This window comes from Lissotriton vulgaris, chromosome 4_1, assembly GCF_964263255.1.
Source record: "Lissotriton vulgaris chromosome 4_1, aLisVul1.2, whole genome shotgun sequence".
Classification (NCBI taxonomy): Eukaryota; Metazoa; Chordata; class Amphibia; order Caudata; family Salamandridae; genus Lissotriton; species Lissotriton vulgaris.
The window spans coordinates 1,759,233,086-1,759,258,966 of NC_141691.1; the positions used below are offsets into that span (position 1 = coordinate 1,759,233,086).

The following is a 25,881-nucleotide window of genomic DNA, read 5'->3' on the forward strand; positions in this document are numbered from 1 at the left end:
CAACGACAAACTGGCTTTGAAATGGAGCATACAATTAAATCTAAATGTTACGCCCAAGCAGATAGAGAATTCTCTTATTAACATTAATAAACTGGTACGCTCATCTAGTCTTAGGCTTCAACAATATCGAACGACCTGTATGCTCTACTACACACCTGAAAGGATCGCTAGATGGTCTTCGAACCCTACTTTTAGTAGCCGTACCAAATGTCCCAAATGTTCGGCTGTAGCAGCTAATCTAGTTCATATCTTGTACTCATGCCCCAAACTTAAGAGCTTTTGGGACGATATACTGAGGGTTTTAAGAATAAAAAATATCCCACTGCCCACAATCACGGCCGCTTCGGTTCTGATAGATTTTAATTTATCTACATCTCCACTATCTCCTTTAACGACTATATTGTTTTCATGTGCTAAATTAACTTTAGCTAGGGCTTGGATAGATTTAGATACTCCGACGGTCTGGAAGTGGTGGACATTGGTAACAGAGGTACATGCTATGGAACTGGCTCTAGCTAATCTCAGGGGAGCACGATCTTTAAAAAAAAATGATAGAATCTGGGGTAGCTTCATAGATTAAAATCAGGAATTTGTTTTCATACTGTTGAAATGTGAAACTCTCATGTATTAAAAATGTAAATGCAACTTTAATTAAGATGACCACACACCATAACTAATCTGTTTTTTCGCTAGCTCCTTTTTTGTAAACAATTTATGATTGTCTTACGAATGTTTGCTGATTCTTTGCTTTCTTGCTTTTTTTTTCTGTCACCCTGTCAACATCAATAAAAATTTATAAAAAAAAAAAAAACGAGTCTCTTTGAAGTTACCTCAAAGGCAGGGAATAGTGGTCCTGCTACAGAGTTAATATTTTTTTCACCCTGAGGGTGAGAGCAAAAATGGAAAGCCCAATAGGAACCCATCTCAGCAACTGCTTTTTAGAACTGCCGCTGCGGAGCACCGTCAGGACCCGGCACACTTAAAGCCTTGGGAATTGTACAAAGGATTTGGGGGACAGTCATTCTTCTTTCAAAGAGTCACACCCTGGAACCCACGCCTTCCAAATAAACTGTTCCGTGGCGCTCAGAAGAACGGTGCAATCACATGTGGTCCCTCGCATCCATGTCTTCTACAGCATCCAGCTTGCCACGTCTTTTAGGCATCTGATCTGACCAATACCAAATAAAAAAAGCTTTGTTTTTTTCTCTGTTCTCATAAAAACTATGAAATTTAGTTCGTATCATAAGTGATCACTCGCTTGCATGTGTTAATTTAAGCAGATTTGTGGCCTTATGTCACAACATTTGTATATATTTTAAAATGCAGCTCAGTGAAAACAAATGCACAAGCAGGAATCAGGTAGTTCCCTACCTGTACAGGTGTGACAAATCAGACCTGTTAGACCTGTCAGCCTTAGAATTGTCTTCCCTGTAACTTTTTGCCTTCCTTCTCCAATTCTGCTGATCTCGTTTTTGTTGACCTTAGGACTCTGAGCATTTTGCAACTGCTAACAAGTGCTTTAGTGTATGTTCTCACTCCTTAAAGCATGGTAAAATTGGCTAATCCCCAACCAGCATATTTAATTTACTTATAAATCCCTAGTAAAATGGTACTGCATGTACCCAGGGGCCATAAATTGAATGCTACCAGTGGGCCTGCAGGACTTGTTGTGCTACCCACTTAAGTAGCCTTTCAATTCAAACCTATCTCAGGCTTGCCATTGCAGCATGTGTGTGTAGTTTTAAAATGCCATTTCGACCTGGCAAACCAGCCTTTTCTCAGGCTTAAACCTTCCTTTTTAATATATATGTCACCCCTAGGGTAGGCCCTACACAGTCCACCAGACAGGGTTCTCTGTATTTTAAAAGTAGGACATGTACTTTTAAGTTTTAAATGTCCTGATATTGAGAAACTCTTTAATTTGTTTTTCACTAATGCAAGGCATACCTCTCCCATAGGATAACATTTGAATGACCCTATTACATTTAATAAAGATAACTTCGAAATGCGAACAGGTAAACAATTCATGTTTGATGTCTTTCGAATTGTAATGAAAAATGCTCTTTTATGATAAAGTTGGATTTTAATTACAATTTAGCTATTTAGAGTCTGGAGCCTGCCCCTGGGTCACATGACAGGGTGAAGCTGGCTGTTAGACTTTGTGTATTCCTCCCAGACAGCCACGCACAGTAGAGAGCTTAGGTGTGCCTGGATGTGCTATCACTGGCAGGATGGGGTTGCGGAGCTAGGTACAGTCCCACTTACACCTGAATAGGTTGTTGACTGCCTTCACACAACGGACTTCAAACCCTCTGTAGCTAGTGTGGAGGCAGGGCAGGTGAGGCTTTAAACCTGAGCACTTCATAGAGAATTCTTTAAAAGCTTCTCCCACTTCAAAGAAGGCAGCAGGTATAAATATGAGACCTCCGATACCAACACTTCAGATCACTTCTAGACCTGGGGACTCTGCCAGGAAGGACTGCCCAGCTGAGGGCTGCTCTGATGCCCAACGACTGCTTTGCAGCACCAAGACGTTTCTGCTGTGTGCTGCCCTGCTGAAACCAGCCACCTGTTTATCCCAGGACTTCAAGATCTCCAAGAGTCAGTCGGCTGACCTCCTGTTCTCAAGCTACAGGGACACAACAGGCTTCTCTGCATCGTGTATCTTTGACGTAGAACCGCGGATCACCTTGACAGCACTGCAAGCTTGATCCAGCGCAATGCATCTCAGCACAGACAACCATCCCAGCGACCCGCTACTCCTTGCAGCTCTGATGCAGGACTGCGCATCGCCTCAGCAGGTCTGCCAGCCCAACCCTGCACAGCGCATCTCGGTGTCAAGTACCAACCCAGCTCAAAGCAGCATGGTACCTCGCAAATCCTAGCAGCAACACCAGCCAGTGCAACGCGCCTTGACCTCAGCACAGATGGATTTTACGCTGGCCTTTAAAACCATAGTGGATTCCTCAATGATGACGCAGGACGTCACATCGCAAGCTCCCATCGATGGTCACTGACTTTGCTGTGCAACGCATCTTGGTGCATAACCTCACATCGCAAGCCCCGCTTCGATGGTTCCTTGACGCCGGCCAGCGCACCTCAATGCAAGGACTTTGCATCACTCTGCAACCAGGATTTAAGATACTTTTGTTCAGTGGGCCTGACAGCATGCCCAGATAACCACAGTTGTCACTTTGTGCTTTTTGGTGATATATTCACTCAAATCTTTAAATTTGCATATCTTCGGTTCTACTGGTTGGATTTTTGTTGCTTTGGTATGGACTTTGTTGGAAGTGGAGGCCCTTGTCGTCTACCGCCACCACCAAATGCTGGAGGCGTGCGTCCCCAAACCCTCGATTCACCGTTAGGCTAAGTAAGAACACCGTCTGAGATAGCCCTGCTCACCCCTTAGTAGCTTGGCACAAGCAGCCAGGCTTATCTCCAAGGCACGAGTGTTCAGTATGTGCAACCACGCTCACAGTAACCCCATTATGTCATCACAAATAGACTCTACACAAGTATTTATAAAACGAGTATAATCTTTATATGAACAATTATACGAAACAACCACAGAATACAAAATCAACATATAAGAATGGTTAGTATTCTTCTTACGGTGGGTTGGTAGGTTCTTATCTCAACCACAACTTTTAACCAACAGTTAAGCTCACTTTTAACCGTTTCCCAAAAGGTTAGGCAAGTTGTATTGCTAGAATCACACACGCTTCAAAAGGAAGCAATACTGTAATGCATAACAACATTCTCTTATACTGTGCCACAGGGAAACAATGCCATACATAGCGCCACAATCATGTACTTGCAATTGAAGGAATAATGCAATGCGTATCTCCACCAGCATGCCCTTTACCAGGAAGAAACAAAGCAATGCGTCACGCTACAATCCCGTACGGTGCAATAAAGAAATTATACACTGTGCCACGTTCTACTCAGATACTGTACACTGAAGAAATAATGCAATGCGCCACGTTACAATCCGGTAATATGCAAGGGAGAAATATTGCAGTGCGTAGCACACCAAACATAAAGTTCATCAGGCACAAATGAGGTCAGGCATCATGCAACAGTTCGATAGTTCGTTAGTAGCAATAATGCAAAGTGTAATACAACAGTTTTACGTGCTCCGTTAACAGTGCCCCCGTTATGGATCAAATGATGACACAAAAAGTACTGCTTCCCACTCCGGTCCCAGTACTGCGATGTCTTGGGTCAGCACGGGCCGGGATCCGAGCCAAAGCAATGGCTCGCGCAGCTGACTGAAACAGGAGGCTGAGAGAGTGTCCCTTCAGGCCCGCATCCCAACCCAGGTGTTGATCCACATTACCTGGGGGGACGCAATCCCACTCTCCTCCCGACGTCAGCGTCTTGGGCCTTGATCCAGAACTCCATCACGGGTTGCGGCGGACTGGGGCTGGCGGTTCAGCTCTTCCGTGGCTGCCGGTCCGGGCCGCTGCTGATCGACTCCGAGGGCCCCAATGACTTGGCCCTCACTCCGGCGGTCTCAGTCCACACCAAGACCCGCCCTCAGCATTGTGTAGACTTTACTTCAATTTGGTGCACACCCTAACTCGGCACTCTTCACCAGCACCTCGGGTTACACTTTGACACGCAGACTGCTTGTCTGAGACTCTCCTCTTCTCTGGTGCTCACGACGATTTGGCAATCTTCACCAGCGCTCCACTTGCACCACGACACGCACTCTTGCACGTCTGAGTCTCACCTCTTCTCCCGGTGCACACAATGTCCAGGCGCTTTTCCCTAATGCCCTGGCTGCACCACGAAACGCACTCTTGCACGTCAGAGACTCAATTCTTCTTTTGGTGTCTATGAGGCCCCGGCGCTCTTCACCAACACCTGGGATGCACCACGACACGCACCCAGCGTCCGAGTCTCACTTCCTCTGTTGGTGCACACGATGTCCAGGCGCTCCTCACCATCGACCTGGTTGCACCACGATATGCACCCAGCCCGTCCAAGTTCCACTTGGAACTCCAGGTGCCCAAGATCACAAGGCACAACTTGCAAAGGTCTCAGGCTAGACAGAGCACACACATACACACGGCGTATCTGAGAGTCTTCTCTGGAAACTTTTATATTCCTGTGTTTCCAAAACAGGAAGTCAGCTCACCTCGGGCCCTTGGGGTTTCAAGACACAGCACAAAGCACAGTCTTCTTCAAGCTGAGGGACCCAGCTCCTCCGAGCACAGTCCCAACCACCTCTTCCTTAGTTAGAACAGCAAACTGCAGACCAGCCACAGATCACGAAGCAAGGATTGGTCTATCCGGAGCAGTCTCTTCAGTTGCTTCTTGTTTAGCAGAGGTTCCTATTGACCACAGAATGGGTCCAAGCCTTTTCAGTCTCCATCTATATCTGTTTCATTTTCCACCGTTCAGGGGCTTCAGCTCTCATAGTTATACCCCTTAATGTCTTTGAAGTTTGTATGTGCTCAGGGGTCCCTGACCCCTCCCTAAATCAGTTCTGGGTGTCTCCCTCCCAGTGTCACCTCTCTCCCATTGATACTGGGGATCTGGATCCTTAATCACTCAGCAGGAGACGGGTCAATTGGTTTATAGCACCAGCCCAGGCCTTTTCACCTTCTGGGTTTCTCCTCCCCCTACTCTCCAGATGCAGGGCAACCTGGTGCCATCTCAACCCCTCCCTGGGCCAAGACCTCTTCCAGCTCCTCTCACCTTTCAGTTCTAGACAGACAATCCACATTTCAGAGACACACAGCAATGCTCAAAGTACAGAACTCAGCCACTTTCTAAAAGAGTGGTTTATAAACACACAGTGACAAAACCACTTTCACAGAAAGATGCATTATGACACTGTGCGTCCATACATACTAAACTTCACCTCTCCATTATAAACTGACAGGAAACTAGGCTAACAAACACAACACCCAGCCTCCCCCATCCAGTCCTAAGGGCAGAATGGCCTTTCAGCAGTAAACAAACGAAATGGAGAGTTTTTCACTGTCAGAACATAACACACACCTCAGTTTATGTTCTGCCTTTTACCTACACTGCACCCTGCCCAGGGGTTAACTGGTACCTACCACAGGGGTTCCCCCATGTTAATGTAAAAGGGAAAGCCAGGCCTGACATGTGGTTGCACTTGTCAGCATTATATGCTAACTTAGCATTCTGCGCGCAGGGCCTACACTTCTCCGCGCACCCTTGCATTACTAGCCCTTGCACACACAGTGCATATCACTAGGGACTTTTACTAGTAAGGCAAACATACCAATTATGACCAACCAATCACCATTACATTTTACATAGGGAACTCGTGTACTTTGACACTGATCAGCAGTGGCAAAGTACCCAAAGCATCTAAATTGGCATCTCTAGGTCAGGAAAACAGTCTAGGGGGAAAGCAAAAAGTTTAGGGAACTTTAACCAAAAAGGCCAAGTCCTACAGACTTATTTATTAAAACATTGTTCTAACTTGGTGTGGGATTTTTCTTGTGTTTTCAACTTATTACTGTTTGAAGTGCTGCATAAATACTAACACATTGCCTCTAAGTTAAGCCTGACTGATCTGCACCAATCTACCAGAGAGCTGAACACAGGTTAATTCGAGGTTTCCTTGTGACTTAACCCTGACAAGTTTTGTGGTTTCTCCTTGGTTAGGATTTCACCCCCCTCAACCAGTAACCCAATTTCTTACACTGGATGTTCAAGTTTAGTTACATATTTTATATAATCGAAATCAGAAAGTACACATTGGTATGCAGTGTTTTGTGGAAGAACATTGAGTGATTTACTCTGCAATGTTCAGCATGGCTTGATTTTGCACAAAGAGTATTACCCCTGAGTTGTCCAGTTGATTTTCCAAGTCTGGCTTCATCTCAGTCAGCATCCCTCCTTACAGAGGCCGGGAGTACTCTTATAACTAGCATAGCGGTGAGGAGACTGAGACCTCATCAGTTGAGGTGGCCCCCTTGCCTTCTCCCGGCCCAGTGTGGCATTCTGAGAAGGATTTAAGAAAGCCATTTTGGATCTGGAAAGCTGCAGCCTAGATCACCTTGGTGCTCAACTGCACACAGCCAGCTCGGTAGGACAGTAGAGACTAGACCACGAGAACACATCCCCATTATAGCCTACTATTGGCTGACCAGCACACACACACAGTTTTGTTTGAATGACATTTAGACTACTCGAGTCTATCATTTTCCAGCTGGGCCATGGTAGGACTGGTTTATATTTTTTTCAAGTCTGGTCCTGTACATGTCTGTAAATTAATTATGGGTCTGATTCACAAAAAGAGTATGAAACTTAAGTATGCGTAGTAGTATGTAGAGATCTCCATCTGGCAGACTGATTCATGAACCTGCCAGGGCTATGCAAAGGACTGCCAGGGCTATGCGAGGGAGCAAGTATTTTTACCTTCCTGGGCTACACTTGCCCATAATTCCACATCTGCAGATTATCGGCGTTGTAAACAAATATACAGGCAGAACGTTCGGGAAATATGAAATTTCACAGTTAACTTTTTTTCTACTCATAAATATATTTCTTAATGAAGGCATGTACTCCCACTTGTCCTGTTACTAAATAGGCATGCTCTATGCCCTTTCCACACTGTCAGCAGCCCTAATGCCTGACTGGTGTTCCAATACAGCTCTCTGTCTGAATGCTGTCCCATTCCATTTAACATTCAATGTTTGAGAAAAGTAAAATATATTTATTTAGTTTTTCTCATATTATATCATTTCCACCTCTACTCCTGAAATGAAGATCCATTTTTCCATATTTAAACTTTTGACATACAAAAATAAAGGTGAGTGAGCCAACTAATCAACAGGGAGTGCCGAGCCAGAGCAGAGCCAAGGGTCTGACTCGAATCTTAGAGCCTGTGCACAAGTCGAACACTCAGATCATCGGACTCTCAGTTATTGGTCTGCCCCCGCTACAAATTAGTGACTAAGGGAGGGAGAGCGTTCTCTGTTCTGGCCCCCCAATTATGGAACAAGCTGCCTGAGGGGCTACGCAGGGAGATGAATCTCCTACGGTTCAGGAAATCACTGAAAACCCTGCTGTTTGGAAGAGCCTTGATCGCAATGTAGTCCTGTAGCTGCGTCTCTCTCAGGAGTGAGCCAAGTTATTGTAATGACATCGATTTCCAAGCGCTTAGAGACCTGCAGGTGATTGGGCGCGCTATAAATCTAAACTAACAATAACAACAATAACAAATTTCTGCTATGTAAATCATTCAACAAACATCACATAAGTTATGATAAAGTATTTTCAAAATTCAAAAAGGTTTACTTACCACGTGAAAGCTTTGAAGTTAATAAATCAGATTATAGCACTGCCCTGAGAAGTGCTTATTAAAAGTTATAGTTTTTAAGCATGAACCGTTAGTGAACTAAGAAGGTAAGGCAGTTGTTATATAAACCCCATGCGGGCCCGAGATAGTTATACAGGAACATTATAGTCTAGGAAATAAAACACAATAGGTTTTTGTACAACTGGCATTCTGAACTCCCATGTGTGAAGGTGCTTTACAGTGTGATAAGGAAGAAAAAGAGTTTTGTCGAAATATTTTCACTTTGATAACTTTATTTCGGTCAACGACCATAAAAGCAGAGATAAAATATGTACATACAATAAAATACATAAATAATTAAGAACGAAGAGTTAAAACATTATTAAACAATCAGTTATCAAACGAAGAATGGCCATTATTATAATTAGTCGCAATTAATCAAAGTGGACCTTCTGCGCCACATGCCATACAAAAAACGGGAAACTGAAAACACAATGAGGGGGGATGTATCATATTTTAAAATTATTTTAAATATATAATATGGGCCTAGGATCACACCATTCAAGCGGGGAAGCTACGAGTTATCCACGTTTTTGGTTTCGCTTTGTACAACTCAGCCAGTAAACGGGTCTCCATTTATTTTTCCTTATGTTAAGGCTTTGCTTTAACCTCTTAGTGCAGTGTTTTTATAGTGGTTACTCAATCCCAAGATATTGGGGCACTTTACATAAGCACCAGTTACTTTACACAAGGTTACCATTTGTTGTTTAAAGGTATGAAGAGATTAAATAATTCGCCCAGAATCACAGCCGACCCTGAGACTCACACCTGGTTCCCCAATTCCAAAGTCGACAGCTCTGGCTGAAACACCACACACTGGTTGAGGTAGGGTGGCATGGAGAAACCACATTTTGGCTTGGCTCGCTAGGGACTCTAGGTTCCAACAGGACCTCGAGCTGAGGCAGACAGAGCCAGGTTTCATGCTCGAGCCTGGCTTGAGCTTTCAGTGGCTCGCCCACCTCTATACAAAAAGATTAGCTATGGTAGCAACTTTAATTAAACAGATGGTGATCTCCTAAATGAGATGGCATGTGTTTCGCTTTCCATCTGTAGTTGCCTCTGAGCTTTATCAATAATGTCAAAAGTTCTGTTTGCACAACCTCATAAAAAATCCATTTATATGAGCCATTGGTGTCTCTGAGACTTGTTCATACCCTGGTTTATCTCCTTCAAAACGGCATCTCTATTTCAGTCCCTAGCGCAATGTGGTAGCATTCATTCCGAATGCCTTAGCCTGTGACAGCAGCAGCACAGTGCCTAAACATTTTCTGCAAGCATACTAAAACAAGTGAATCCTACCCTATGGTTTTTGTTCCCAAATGCATGCCCCATCTGCAGAACAGCATATTGCTTGATGTAGCATTCACCACACTTAGGAGGAAGCGCTTCTGTACGGATTGCTCTTACCTTATAGAATGACTACCTGCCAGTCAATCTATGCTTCAGAGCCTCTGTGAAACCTTGAGCATATGAATATTGGCAGTAGTCTTTCTTAGCCTAGAATTAATGTTTGGTATTGTAGACTACCCGTAGATATCTGTTCACACTTCAATAACTTGTCAGTGGGTGTTATACCAGTAAAAGTCATTTGACGCCTTGAAAAACTGAGGGGCATATTATCAAGATGTGCGTAAAAAAAACGCACATCGCGCATTTCCCTATCGCCGGATTTTATCACTGTGATAGCGCGTAATTATCAACGCGCAACACGTAGGCGATATTAAATCCGGCGATAGTCGGCAATAGTGAACATTAGCGCGTGAAAACAAGCGTTGTTGTCACGCGCTAATGTGTGCCTTGATAATATGGGGGGGTGGATTCAGCTTTATGATCCGCACCCCCATGTTATCAATGCCTAACACCTGATCAAAGCATGCGTTGGGAGACCTGCGATAAACAAGTTTATCGCAGGTATCCTTCTCCCAACGCCTGCCTTGATAATAGGGTGTTACCACCTCCAACCACATTTTACATGTGGTTGGACGTGGGAACGCCCACTTTGCATGTCATTAGCGATGTTTCTCGCTGACATGCAAAATGGGGCGGTATGAGGCTGAGGCAGGCGTTAGCATGCCCTTGTTGATAGGGCATTAGAAGTATCACCGCTTTCTCTGCACAATTCGTCGAAAAAGCGGCGATACTTCACCTTTATAATATGGCCCTGAGTTCGACAAATCTGCAAATAAATGCCTCCACTAAATTATTGTCTTTACTGTTCAACTACAAATAATCACGCAAATGAATTGCTCGGGCGATATTAGATTGAAGAAATGCACTTAATTGGTTGAGCTGACAATGTTGCTCTTCATAGATCTATAGTGGGGGAGGGAGAGTTCCCTTTGTGTCACCAATCCTTTATCTGCTCTGATAATGCTTCTTCGGCAGGAATTATGTTGTCAGTCACAAGGGACAGAGTTAACACAGCAGTGTACCTTCATTAGCCTCTGGATTGTGTGATGGCAGGTCAGATCTGGGCCTTAATTCTGCCAGGGGCAGTGTCTGTGCTCAGCAGGAGTGCAGCACAGCAGGAACCCTGCTTTTCTTTGAGCTCTGACAAGGCAATCAATGGATACCTCATTCAGAGTTTGTGTGCATTGTAGAAAAACATCAATGCTCCTTCTTTTAGTAACATGCCTCCAGAAGGAGTAAAGGGGTTCAAGGTTTTATAATTAGCTTTATTTTATTGTTGAATACCACAAACAAATACTGCTTTGTCAACGAGGAAGCAAGGTGCACAAAGAAAGGTTGTACGCCCATGATGAAATAACATCATTCAAAGATATTATGGCCTAAAATTGAGAACCAAAATATTTTGAAGGTGTGTGTGTATAGATAGGTGTGTATAGATTTACTATTCATAACTCCACATCTACATACCTTGAATATATATGTATCTCCTTGGTAAATTATGGAAGGTATAATGAAGCTGTACTATATGTACTTACCTGCATGACACTTTGGTACTCAATATTTTGTCGACAATATTTTTATGGAGATGGATTTTCATACTTGCTGTTCTTACATGGCAAGAGCGGCATGTGCTATTTGTATACAGTTTTTTAGAGCTCTGGTATTTACGATTGTGCCATGGTGGTGCCAGTGAAGATGCTCCTTTAGGGGAGTCTGGTTTCACTCTCGTACAATTCACCAAAGTAATGTATGTCCTTGCTCCCTGCATCCTTCTCAGCCTTGCTTTGTATGTCCCTATTTTAAAGCCATGCGCGCCAACTCATAGAACCATGGGGCACATATTTGAGAATGATCAGATGCTTCTCACACCATAAACCAAAATTGTTTGTCATGTAAGTCCCTGTTCATACTATAGACAGCCAGGAAGGGGAAAGAGCGATGGCAGATTTACTTATAGTCGTCACCCGCCCCTTCACGCATAACAAAATAGTGAGTATGCACCCTCTTCTCTGTTATGCGTTTGGTCTGCAGAGGTAATTAGATGTCAGCGGGTTCCCACCCATGCACCCACGTCACACAGAGGAATGAATTAACATGTACAGGCCTTAAATCCCATACATGTTAATGTAAAGAAATAAGGAGCTCATATACAAAGGTGTTTTTGGTCTCAAAGCGTGCGAATCGCATAAACCGAGAAAGGGTTTGCCACTGCAAATAGATTTTCACAATCTATGAAAGCCCTTTTATTCACCGAAAAATCTTTCTGTCTCTTAAAAGGGCTTTTTTGTCCCATACTGAATTGCAAATAGGAGAGGGCATTAAAGAGATTCCCCTCCTTTTAGATAGTCGCAATGCAGTGATTAAGCATATTACAATCTCTATTATGGTTGTAAATTATTCAACAGATACCAATGCCAATCACAAATGGGACAGCTTTCATTTGGGAATCATGTTGAACAGCCTCAGGAGGCACCTGACAGTGGCCATCACACACACAGAAGGTGATGGATAGAATGATTGCAATAAGTCTAACCACTGGCAATAGGTTGAGGTAGCTTTCCAACCTAACATTCTTTTGCCCACCATGCTACCTCAGGTTAGACCCAGCCATTTGCCAATCAGTCTTAATCCTGCTGTAACAGGAACAGTCCAGCTCAAACTGCCAGGCCAAGACCTTCCTGAACCAGAACACAAGCAGAGAGTGGTTTTGGCTTGATGGGGCCTCTTCAGTGGCTATAGCTTGGTTCCACTGGCACAGAGAGCAAGGAACCTACGTCTGGGCATATCTTGGCCAATTAAGGCATTACATCAGACACACAAAAGGTGATGGAAGGAATGCTTGAAGTAAGTCTGACAACTGGCAATAGCTCGGGGTCATAGAGTCCAACCCATTGTTCTTTCCCCCCCATGCCACCTCAGATTAGACCACTACATGCTCCGCCAGTGGAGTCCAAGATGGGAAACATGAATGGACTTGGTGAAGTTTGAAAAAAACAGCCTCGCACTTGGGTAAGCAAATGCAAGAACAGTGGCTTGTTGTTCTGTGCAGGCCCATTCCCTGTATATTTGCCATTCACAAGTGAATTCAAATTGAATCTTGCCTAATTAGTATTTATTAGGTGGTCTTTTTTGACCCTCTCTGGTGGACATTTGCGATACAACTTATTAGTACATAGATCGTGTCACAAAAAGTTGGTGCATGTTTTCATCCACTATTTCTGACCCACTCCACTTAAATCAGGCACTATTAGTAGCTTAGCAACAGGGGATTGGTGGGGGTGGTCTGCCCCAGGCAGGTTGAGTTTTGGGGGCAGTGCCCCCCCCCCCCTGCTCTTACTTGCGGCCGTGTGGGCGGCCGTCGCAGGACTCACCAGCACTCCAGTCCCCCCCACTCTCACATACAGCCACCGGGCGGCAAACTCAGGTACCAACACCGGCAGCAGAACGGCTAGCTTCGCCACTGGGCACTATATGTATGTCTGCACCTAAGCTACAGGTGGAAATTTTGTACTCAACCACTCACATACCTCATGTACAGGGGAGTAAGGAGTCTTCAGTGCACACAGGGGACATTTTTGTCTCATCGCCTGAATGGTGCTTTTTCCTGTGGCCGCCATATGTCTGTTGAGAAATGCATTGGGAGAAGGGTAGTGTGCACGGCATACATTTCAGGGTATCCCTCTCTATGGAGAAAATACACCAGCTCGTTCAGCCACCAACACAGGTTGAGGTTCTCGCAATTCTGACAAAACTCTACTGTTTGTCACTGCGGCAGTGCAAAATGTATATCACAAAGAGCCCATTAGTGAATAGGTCCCAAATTACTAAAACACATGTTTTTTCATTATGTCCTTGGACACAGTCTGAGATCAGTACAGGGCTACTATTTACAACAGGACCAGGTAAAAACACACTTACACGTAAGGTAGAGCCTTTGAAGTACATGCTGCTCAAAATGGAACAAGCTCCCAACACAACTATGAATTCAAGACATTTCAAAGGAAAACTGGAGACTTGGTTGTTTCCTTCCTACCAAGCTCACCAGCAACTACCCTGTTCATGAAACGACCTGTTTGACTCTTAGTTTAGCAAATATAACACTCTGATGCCTCTGGGTATACATGTGCTTTAGAAGTTAATAAATAAAAGAATCCAACAGTGGAAAGTTGGATTTTTACCCCACACTCTTCAACATTGAGATGCCAGACTTCCATTGCGAACCTACATGTGTGAAGAGGCCAAAGAAAACACTTAAGTATACAAAAACACACAGCATAGCATTGAGTGTGGGAGAGGTTATAGGGTAAGAGATGGGATGACTATCCGAGGGCCCCTTGCGTAACAGGAACTAAGAGCCTGATTATGACCCTTGTGGTCGTATTGCCACGCAACTGTTGGTGGCGATCTGACCGCAGCATGTCCGTAGGTCTGACCGCACAATTAGGAGTGGGGCGGTCGGACAGCCCCAGCACCGCCGACACCAATGAGATCATGGATCCCGCAGCGGAGGTAGTCTGCAAAGATGCAGGGTATGGCGGCAGTGCTGAGGCAGGCATCGCATCGGGTTTGCAAGTTGCCTTTCCAACAAACTTTTAATTTTTCATGTCGGGAACCCTAACTTTGCTTGGCTGGCAAGTGGGAACATATGATGACTACTATTGTAGAGATTGTGGCAGTGTAATATTTTGGCATTTTTTATTGTGATAGGTATGTGCTTAACTATGTTGTCTCTTATCTGTGCGCACTGCTGAAGCTTCCCAACAATGGCGTGTTCAAATCAAATGAACACTAGGACACCTATTACTTAGTGTGCACGTCAGCAGTAGCACAACTCAGATACCATATGACTTACAAAATGGTGGCACTACTGCCTCACCAATGCTGTCTTGCTTTGATGTTGGTACCATTGGGAGAGAGGATGCTTCAGTCCTGCTTTACTTTAAGCAAGGCACCTGGGAGTGTTTGAATATTTCAAGTCTCTGCATTTTCAGAATTTCTTTATATATCATCTTGGTTTGTCAGATTTGCTTTAAAAGACACCATTTGCCGACTCTTTTATCAACATTTTCTCAGGGGGGCAGAGGGGGGGGGTGGGGGGGCATCCAGACACTCCTTATGACAGTCATGTTCACTCGTGATGCAACTGTCATCCAAAACTTCCTCACCACTTTCAAAACTCACCAGCCGCCACTGCCATGGGGTCAGGAATTTGGAGGAAGACTGATGCTAGGATGGGTCTGCCAGTCCCCATATTCTTTTTTCCTCTTTTTCCCTGGTGGTCTTGGGGAACCCTCCCCCTTCTGGTCACCCAACGGGCAGACGGACTGCCAGGGCCTCCTGAGAAGAGGGCACCCGGCATAATGTCCTACCACGTTCCTACTTTATAATTATGTCTCTGGTGTCTAGTGGGCTTTCCAGAGGGAGCAGATTGGTGATAAATCCCTCAATCTTCCCTGGGGGTCGGGTGGAGAAGAAAGGCAGATTTTGTCCAGGATCATGTGGGGCAAGATGTCCTTTGCCAATGAAGCCCCTGCCCGCATGAGAAATTATCTGGTGTGTGGTAGTCTAGTGGACGTATCCCTGCTTGGGCATATTGTGGTGATCCCAGGCCAGGGATCCACTTGTGAGAGGTACCACTGGAAAGAGGAGAGTCTTCCCTTTCTCACAATGCCGCTTCCATTGTAGTTGGTGTGTCAGCGGCTGACCCGTGCCCCTAAGCTAAGAACAGAGTCAAAGCAGAAGGGGCAGAAAGGCCTCTACTTGCACTTTCAGTTGTGATGATGTCAGCATGCCACGCGCACTGATCTTCATTCACAAAATCAGAACCTCACTCTGCAGCAGGGGATGCTCTTCACCAGCAGCCAGAGGTGAGTGTAAAAACAGGAGTTCTAAGTCCTCCGCACTGTGTGTGTGTGTGTATATATATGTATAGATATATATATCCACCCAACAAAATGGCGTTTGCTCCAACCTCTTAACGTGAGGAGTGCATGGCGAGGTAGCGAGCCTCTTATTACCAACAACAAACTTCAACAATCCCCAGTAAAAGTATCCTGAGCAGATAATCACAGAGCCGACACTCTATTCAAAATCCAGCGTATGTTTATTCACACATAGGCAACAAAATACAGCAGAGAATTTGGAGTTCACATCCTTTTAGTTAAACTCAAATTGTGGCACCAGTGTCGGTACTGTTCCTGAGGCACTGGCAGCTGCAAGAGCATCCCTGAGGAGTGCAGAAGAAAGACGAAGATCGGCGTGTTTGTACAGTTTTCCCACATAGACAATCATCCCACTACTAGGTACATTCAAATCCGAAAAAACACCTGTTCTCTTCACTGATTAGCAGTGCTTATTCGAATTCACTTTGTATATGTAAGAGTGTGTTCATTATGTAGCATTAATTAATTTCATGCTTAGTTTCTTATTCCTATTTGTTTATTTCCGCCCTTCTAACCATAGCCGGATGGCTGTTTTTAAGTGCTTCTCAAACATTGTGAAGGGACTAAGAAAACAAATTAATTAATTGAACAGCTTAAACATAAAAAATAAACACAACAAATGCAACCAATTAGGCAGTTATCTGCATGTTTACTTTTTCAAACAGAATATGAATCATTTGTATTGTGGAATCTGTTTCAGGTCCGGGTTAGTGGGTTGCAGATAAACCCATCCTGCACCGTGGAGTGCGCGAGGGTGCATGTGCGCCCAGCTCCTACATCGGCGGCTTCCTCTACTCATGCATCTAACGCATGCTTTCTTTTTCTGTAAACGTGTATAGCTTTGGCTACTCTGGTTCCATCCAGCTGTAATTTACTTATGGTTACAATCTCATACTGTTTTCAATCTTACCAACTGGTGCAGAATTCCTGGGGACTTATTTACAAGTGCGCCACTTTTGCGTCAATTTTAACATGGGGAAAGTGGCACAAAAGTGGCGCAAGGGGCTTGTAAATCTGCCCCCTGGTATTTCTCTGAGGTCAGAGTCATGACTAATGTTTGGAAGTGAGAGAGCTAGAATTAACAGTACCAGAGTCACCATGATGACAAGGGCATGGGAGAGTTTTGAGAAGGTGACAGATCTGTTCCAATGTTGTATCCCTTCTAGAATATCTGGGGATGATTGAGATGGTTAGGACTGGCCTTCATCATCACTTTGGTCTGGGCTTTGACTAATGAGGCCTTAACGTCTTCGGCACACCAGCACTAGTTGCATGTATGTAACTTAATGCACAAAAAGTTCTCTGCCTTGCGGTATTTTATGGCCGAGAGAGTTCGCTCTCATCCAAGTCGGGAGTTCTGGTCGGGCGACCAGTGACTGCCAGCTCTTCCCAGGCCTTTCAAAGACAATTATCTGGAGGATCACATTGGTCTACGGAGGACATGGGTGGTCATAACTTTTGATGATTTCATAGTAAATATTGCATCTCTCTGGGAGCACTTGCCCCTATTAATCTGTGTAGAAGGTTGGAGATTTCACGTGTAGATTAACCAGTGTATTTGTTAAAACAGGAAATTAAGCTTACTTAGTTTGCTCTTCTCTATAACAAGATACCATGTGTTGGGTCTTAGGACTGGTTCGAGATATCGGGTTCTATGGTCCGTTGTGGGACTGATTCAAGATATCGGGTTCTATGGTCCATTGCAGGACTGGTTCACGATATCGGGTTCTATGGTCCATTACAGGACTGGTTCAAGATATTGGGTTCTATGGTCCATTACATTAGAATGTTGGTTGATGGCTCGTGTAAACTGGGTTCTGTAATGGGAAGTTGCTGCTGGACATGAACATAGTGGTAATGCAAGACTTTCACTGAAAAGCTCACCTTCCTGGCACCCTTTGGGAGACTGTCCCTTTTCATCATACACGTATTCAGAAATCGACATGTGCGATAATATCAATTTAAAATGTTCTTGCCAAAAAATACTTTCATTGCGAATGAAAATAGACATTTGGTGCTGTTGAGACTCCTTCCTTTTGCTGTTGCACCCCTAACAATGCAATGTTTTATACTGTGATTTCAGATATATGATAAATATGGTATTCCAGTGGAAAAAAGTGCAAAGCTTTACAAGAAAAGTAAAAAAGGGTAAGAGGAGCATATTCTCAAGTTATCAGAAAATATTTCATAATGATGTCTGTATGTAGGTGTGTGGCTTGGTATTTGTAGAGCGCAAACTTAGGTCGAGAACAACAAAGTGCTAAACTGTGGGCATGGCCTCCAAGAAGATACAGTCATTGGATCATGCCTTTAAGTGAAATTCAAATAATGTTTCCAAAAAAGGAATGGACATATAACTGAATGCTGGAGTTTGATTCGCAAAGCTTTTGCGCATGCAAGTAAGACTTTGACAGGAGAAAATACCACCTTGCAGGTGAAGAGGTAACGCAGAAAGCCAGACACAACTGAGTGCACATTACAGCAGTTCCAACTACTGGTGCACAGCCCATGCAGTGCTCTACTGATGAGTAGAAGTGCATGTTCCCAAGGGCGAGATTAGGGGGTAGCCAGACAATTGTATTTCAGAGGAGGCAAACATCCGCGTGGTTATACACTTTTCGGTATTCATAAACATTTATAAAGATTTCTCTCATTTATTTTTATTTCTAAAGTTACACCTAAATGATCAGGGCTAAATTGTGCATGAAATATGGGAACATTCATAATTTTTCCTCCTTCTCACCGGAGATCTGCACTATAAGAAGAAAACACTTTTTGTGATAACATATATTCAATCACAAGGAAAACTGAAAGGAGAAAATATTTTTAATATTTCACAGATTTTCTTACTCCAGCATTACAGTATGTCTGTAATGCTGAAACTCCTCTCAGTTAGATTTAGGGACAGCAGGCAAATGCCAGAAGCATGCGTGATGCATACACTTACACCGGTACATTTTGTAAGTAGTGTATTTTACATTGTTTTTAATTTAATATCATTGCATCAGGTATGAACTCCCTAGTCAGTTACCTTCACTAAGTATTGCTGCAACATATCAATGTTATAATGCTTTCTTTTTTATGATCTCACAGTGAGTCTTCGTGCATTTCTATATAGCCTTATAGTTCACTCACGACAGCTATACCGGTTGTTAAAGACCCTGAACCCGAATTATTGACCTGAGACAAGGGCCTGTAACAAGGGAGAGGGCCTTTAACAACCGGTATGGCCTGAGGCAGACGGGCTATACGGCTATTAGAACATTCTACCCACTAAGGCTAGAATATTCTAAATTAAAAAGGGAGAAACAGAAAGACAAACATTTGAATGTTGGAGCTCTGGGCTTATGCTAGCCATTATAAGCCTGAAGCTACCCCATAGTCTTCAATGGAGCTCTCAACATTCCAATGTTCTAATTACATTTTAAAACTTTTTCCTAGGTCTGCTGTCACACTAGATTAAGCATTACTGTAAGGTTACGGGTGGCTTATTTACTGGTTTATTTTTCTGGTTAATGGGCAAAACAACAGTAGTCTTTGGCTTAGGGTGGTGTGTTTGAGTGTGCAAACAAGCATGGTAGGTGGACACTCTTCTCTCTTGTTTTGCTTGAGACCATAGATAGAACCCTAGCCTTGTTCTCTCTTTAAAAGCAAGGACAAGCTTAATATAGACATTGTACGAAGTACCAACTGATTACAGTCTTCTTCTCCAGCTAAGTCTAGCAGGCAGCAATGGTGCCATTGAAGCATGTTGGCCTACCTGTATGAAGTCATGCCACTTGATCGAAACGGCCACATGGATTTTTATCAACAATAAAAAGTCTTCTATCAACACTCGTGCTTTGTTATCTGTCATTTTGGGATCATTGCTGTAGCCATGTAAACCTAGGTGTAAGGCGTTGCATAACAGAGAATAATCAATAACTTCAGTGCCTAAACATAGTTAGAGTTTTCTCATGGGTACTGCTTCCAGTTCTGCAAGAAAGCCATTGTTTACCTGCTGCAGAAAAAAGCTGATAAAATACAAAAGAGGGCCGAGGAAACACCACAGCCTTGGTCGAGCACAGCTATAGACAATTAATGTCTCATTCAATTTCTCCAGATACATGCATTGATTTCAAAATAAAATGTACAAATAGTAATCCTTTCTCATATTATATTTATATTTCAAAGCTTTCAAAAACATATCAGCATCCCTAGAAGCTGTTTATATTGCAATAATGCTTTTAAATTTCTTTGAGAAACAAAGTAAAATGTTCAAGATGCCATATAACATCAGTAATTCAATATATACATTTTTACAAACAAGGACATTCCCAATGCATTTTGGGTTTGTATCTGAACCCTTCGTCAGGGGATAGATGTTAAGTCCGTTGTATTTGAATACAGATGATAATGCAGTCCTCCGCAGGGATCTCTAACAAAATTATTTCTTTGTTACATGAATGATGAATTAGAATTTGCACTCTAAAAAAGAGGAATGATGAGAATGTGCTACTGCACGTGAATAGAATGTGCCAGATAGTCATTATAAAAGAAGAGGAACGACAGGCTAAGCATGCCAATCGAAATGTGGTGAAGATAAAATGATAATCCTGTGCCGCAATACTGTTACCCATTGTGGACTCAGGTGTGCCAAACGAAACCCAAAGTGGCAACCTTTACCGATATGTGAATACCGATATGTGAACTTGTGCCTTAGTTAGATCCTTATAACCCGCATTTTGCTGTGTGTGCATACCGTTACAAAAAATCAATCACAAATATAAAACTTACCCTGACTGTTCTAACCGTAAAGTCAAAATCTCACCTTCACTTTCAAAATAACACCGCCGACCTCGGGCCGATCCAGTTGCAGACTAAAACGCCAACAAACAAGACAACGCGCATGTCCTTAAACTGCCGAACAAGTTTAAAGGGGCCGCCTCATCGCTAACTCCCATCACATGATAAAAGTGAAAAAACATCAACAAAACTTTATGTGCACTTCGTGCCCAACACGTTTGTAATTCCCATCCTACGGTCAATTAATAAAGTATGGTGAATGTCGAGGTGTTCATACTAGAGCGATAATAGTACCATCGAGTGGTGTAATAATTACAATGTACTCAAAGAAAAATGTGAGTTGAAGCTAACCCGATGAACACTCCTATTGCGCGTTGTCTTGTTTGTTGGCGTTTCAGTCTGCGACTGGATCGGTCCGAGGTCGGCGGTGTTATTTTGAAAGCGAAGGTGAGATTTTGACTTTACGGTTAGAACAGTGGCACTTGCACTTATATTCTTTGGGTTAACTTTATATTAAACCGGTTATATTTGCAGAACTTTCACATCTTGGATATCGCGTACGGCTCCACATATATGAATTTGATGATTGCCATTATACTCCCGAATGTACGGTGAGACGGTGTTCTGATTTATGGCATGAAGCACATTGGTAATATACTTTAGACACATTGTCATTCATGGCATTGCTTATATACAGGGGGTGTTGAATCCGGCACAGCGACACGCGACATGTGACATTCTGTATTCCTCAGTTTTTTTCAAAATACGGGTAAGAGAGCATACCTGTGAGCATTTTCTAATCTTGTCACGCTGTGCAAATGAGGTCATTAAAGCGTGTTTTTATGTCTGCAGAAACTTTACCCCGTCCGGGTAAGTTTTATATTTGTGATTGATTTTTTGTAACGGTATGCACACACAGCAAAATGCGGGTTATAAGGATCTAACTAATGCACAAGTTCACATATCAGTAAATGTTGCCACTTGGGTTTCGTTTGGCACACCTGAGTCCACAATGGGTAACAGTATTGCGGCACAGGATTCTCATTTTATCTTCACCACATTTCGATTGGCATGCTTAGCCTGTCGTTCCTCTTCTTTTATAATGACTATCTGGCACATTCGATTCACGTGCAGTAGCACATTCTCATCATTCCTCTTTTTAAGAGTGCAAATTCTAATTCATCATTCATGTAATGAAGAAATAATTGTGTTATAGATCCCTGCGGAGGACTGCATTATCATCTGTATTCAAATACAACGGACTTAACATATATCCCCTGACAAAGGGTTCAGATACAAACCCGAAATGCATTGGGAATATCCTTGTTTGTAAAAATATATATATTGAATTACTGATGTTATATGGCATCTTGAACATTTTACTTTGTTTCTCAAAGAAATTTAAAAGCATTATTGCAATATAAACAGCTTCTCGGGATGCTGATATGTTTTTGAAAGCTTCGAAACATAAATATAATATGAGAAAGGATTACTATTTGTACATTTCATTTTGAAATCATTGCATGTATCTGGATAAATTCAATGAGACATTAATTGTCTATAGCTGTGCTCGACCAAGGCTGTGGTGTTTCCTCAGCCCTCTTTTGTATTTCGTCACTTAGAGAGAGGTGGGCCTCATCTCTCATTAGGGTAGATGCACGCACATTTTTGTTAAGATTGAGTACCTTTTGGTTTAAATTAGAATACACTGATTAATAGGTGTGCAGGTTCACTTCTCACTGCAGTGCAGAAAAAAGCTGGGCATGATCCACAGGAGATGAAAAATGTAAGACCTATCACCCATCTCCCAGCCCATATTAAGATCATGGAATATACTGTAACGAGATGGCTGTCCAAGAGGCAGAAAATCTTGAAACTCCTGGATCAGACTGTTTGGATTTAGAGGAGGCCATTGTACTGAGATCGCCTTAGCGAAATTAATAGCATAATAGTAATATATAAATAGTAATGCCAATATTATAATAGTAATAGAGATTTGGAAAGTCTAGGAACCTCTCGTTAATATAAAAATGTCAAGCTGGAAATATAATATTTATCGAAATTGCTCACTTCTGCTCTTGAGTTCAACCTTCCTTCAAAATTTCAGAAAGGCTCTTTAATATGTTTTTCTTCATTTGACTGTTTAGTGAAGTATTCAATTAAATATTCAGTGTATGGTTATATGAGTGTTATAGATTAAGGTTAGGCGTAATGGGAATTGAGGACCAGATGAATGTACACATTTTCCTATAGACACAAAATGGGTAAAACCCTTTGATACATCCGACCCTTAGATCCTTGACCAGGAAGGTGATCTTCAGCTTGAACTTGCTTAGCTTACTGTATTGCCTGCTATGAATGAACAATTGTGGTATGTTCTATTGTTAAATATTTTGTTTGAATATTTCATTTTGGATGGCACCATACTAATTTCCATATTTTCACATCTTCACCAGTATCTTGGTAAACATGGATGACAATATTATCGAGCACTACTCCAATGAAGATACTTTCATACTCAGCGTCGACAGCCTCTTGGACGGCCTTAAGATCACACTCACGGAAATCTAGCCTGAGGTGCATCCTTTGCAGCGTCCGAAGAGTCACCGCATTTCACACCTGAGGACACAAGAGGAAGAATGCCCTGGAGTGCACAAGATGCTTGGCAGCATCAATCAAAAACCCATGTTGATCTGTGTGAAGCCAACTAGAAATATGTGTCTACTCTGGGTAGCATACTTCCTTTTTGTTCAATACCTATTTGCCAACCAGGATATATTGACTTGACATCATGTGTCTGGAACCGGACTTTGGGAATCCTTTGTGTTCAAGACCATATTTAATGCACATCATTCTTCGGTGTGTAAATACCTTGGGACAGGATTTCTATCCTAGACTTCACAATGTAAGGTGGAACTTTTTTTATCAGCCTATTCAGTAAACACTTAAGAATGTATTCATCTCTTGGCAATAACTACAGACAATGCAATGGTACAGTTCTCTGTACAACAGTATACAATGTGAATGTGGTTTTTCACATTCACCGCATGCCTGTGAGGACATGCAAGACACTCAGTCAAAATGCCACTTGTAAATAACTAGAGTACAGTGCTAGCAATGTATAAAATGTGTATAATGTGCAATAATATATATGACCTCTGCCGCTTTGCTCTTAGAGGGTTGGATGTACTTAAGGACTTGGTGAAATTCTGGCACTCACTTGAGAAAGTTTTTGTTTTAGTCGGCTGTGTTGTAATTACAAGGAGACTGGTCGAGCACCCAACTAATTAATGAATATCAGTTATTATTTCTACCACAATAACTTATTTAAGCAATGTTGTTTTCAGGATGAACTTGATGCAGAAAAAAGGGAATGTTTGGGGGTTCATTGTCGAGTCCTATTGAAAAGGGCAGCAAACCTTGAAAAACTGAGATTCAACTGCAGTTTACCACTCTTTCCTTCCAATTTACCACTCATTCCTTCCACAGTGTGTTCATGCTCTACTTCTTTGAAATTTGTGAAAACATGTATATGAAATTATAAATGAACTGCACAAAAAACTGTAAATAAATGCATTAATTTACAACCGCAATACCCACCAAGTAGGCTAGTTAAGGAGTCACACAATCTATATTAAAGCACCCCTGCCCACCTACACTCATAACATTATACATCTTATCAAATATGACACACTTCATATATAACTTAATCCCTGCTACTTCCAGACAATGTCTCACTGTGTACAGTGGGATATTAAACAACTGGTGAATCTCTCTCCCTATGGTGATACATATGGTGCGGAAAGTGAGGGGGTAAGCTGAATGATGGTGTATGCTCAACTGAATGGTGAATTAACCGCTCTCCTCTGTGGGTTTTTGAGGTGATCAATAAGGGTGTACAAAATTTGTGTAATTTGCTTTTGCGTTATTACACAAAATGTTGGGAAGATTGCTTGAAACTAAGCGTACTTACACAAAATTCAAATCCAACATTGATTGCTGTATTTTAGGGCAAAATGAATCCTTGTTTAAATTTTTGACAGGATGCCTTTCACAATGAAAAATACTGCAAAAAACACAATTGTAGCAAACAAAATCCGCTTGCTTTTTGGTTGCTTGCTATACTTCATTATTATAATTTTGTTACGAACTGCGCCATTATGCGATGTGGCAAAATGGTGTAACTTTGGGAATTTAACTTTAAAAGGGTAACGTAAAATTTGTGCACTTAATACCAGTTTAATTTAAATTTCACCCGGGTCTAATGATTAGTGGCATAACCATTAGTGTAATTCAAGAAGACACCGGTAAAGGTAGGGGAATGTTGCATGTGTACTTCCCACATTTTTCGAAAACTTTACAAAATATATCATGTTAATTTTACAATTTTTTATTTAATTCCTTCACGATTTTAGGAGGAAAAAAACCGACAATCAAACTAAGATGTTGATTTTCCAGGCAACACTTTGACAGTGAATGTGATATCTAAGCTGACATGTGGGCCTGGCTGTGATCATTGAGTCTGGCTGCAGGGTATCCCGCCACACTCCACTGACATTTTTTTTGTCATAGGGGAAGTCCCATAAAATTAAACCTCTTCTCTGCTTTGGAGAGAGAAAGAAAAAAGTCCTATAAACAAGAAACTTTTTTCAGCATTGTCCAAAATAGTAAAAGAGCCAATTAATAATTTATTGATAGTTATCAGGTGTGTTCCAGTGGTAACATTGATACCGACAGCGCAATTTGCTTTGAGGCACACCGTGTACCAAAGTTAATACCTTGGTAGATCCACCTCAGCATTACCAGCTATTTAAAATAAGCCTTTTAAACATCCTGCCTTTCTTATTGTAGTTTAAATAATGTTTCATTGTTTTGTTATTCTTTTTATGAAGTTTTTAATTTGCTGTCGCAATGTTGTATATTCCCCATAGACTTGCGTTGAGAAAACATTGATGTCTGCTGCAGTGATGTCTCAATCCGTACTCCTTGAATAAAGACAGAGAATAGAATGTGGCATCATGCAAGAAATTTGCTGATATTCTGCAGAGAGTCTGTAGGTTTTTTATTTGTCTATGTGGAATGTAATTTTTGTATATAAAAAAATAAAATGTAACTTTGTACAGGAGCTCAAAAAGTAAAATTCATCATAAGCACAATCGTAATGGAAAAAAAATACAACTCAGGAACACCCATACATTAATTGAAATATTAGTGTAAACTATCCCCTTAAGGTACAGATGGTCTGTTTATTTTGCCAGTGTTTATGAAAGACAAATATTTTATCAAAAAACAGAAACCCTAGATAACATTGAAAGTAGTAAATTTCATTAAACTGTGTATGCTGACCTTCAAAATATTGCAGTGTAAAAGTGTATTTATTTACTAGCAAAA

The 25,881-nt window shown here is 42.2% G+C and overlaps 1 protein-coding gene across 2 annotated transcripts in view; it reads left to right on the plus strand.

The window, feature by feature from the left end:
* GRHL2 (grainyhead like transcription factor 2) overlaps positions 1-24,081 on the plus strand; it is a 452,715-nt gene extending 428,634 nt beyond the window's left edge. For both annotated transcript variants that reach the window (XM_086966065.1, XM_086966066.1), the window contains exons 15-16: positions 17,789-17,853; positions 22,947-24,081. In XM_086966065.1, the coding sequence (XP_086822191.1) occupies positions 17,789-17,853; positions 22,947-23,061 (180 nt within the window). In that variant the 3' untranslated portion in view covers positions 23,062-24,081. The remainder of the gene's footprint in view (positions 1-17,788; positions 17,854-22,946) is intronic.
* The last annotated feature ends 1,800 nt before the right edge of the window (positions 24,082-25,881 follow it).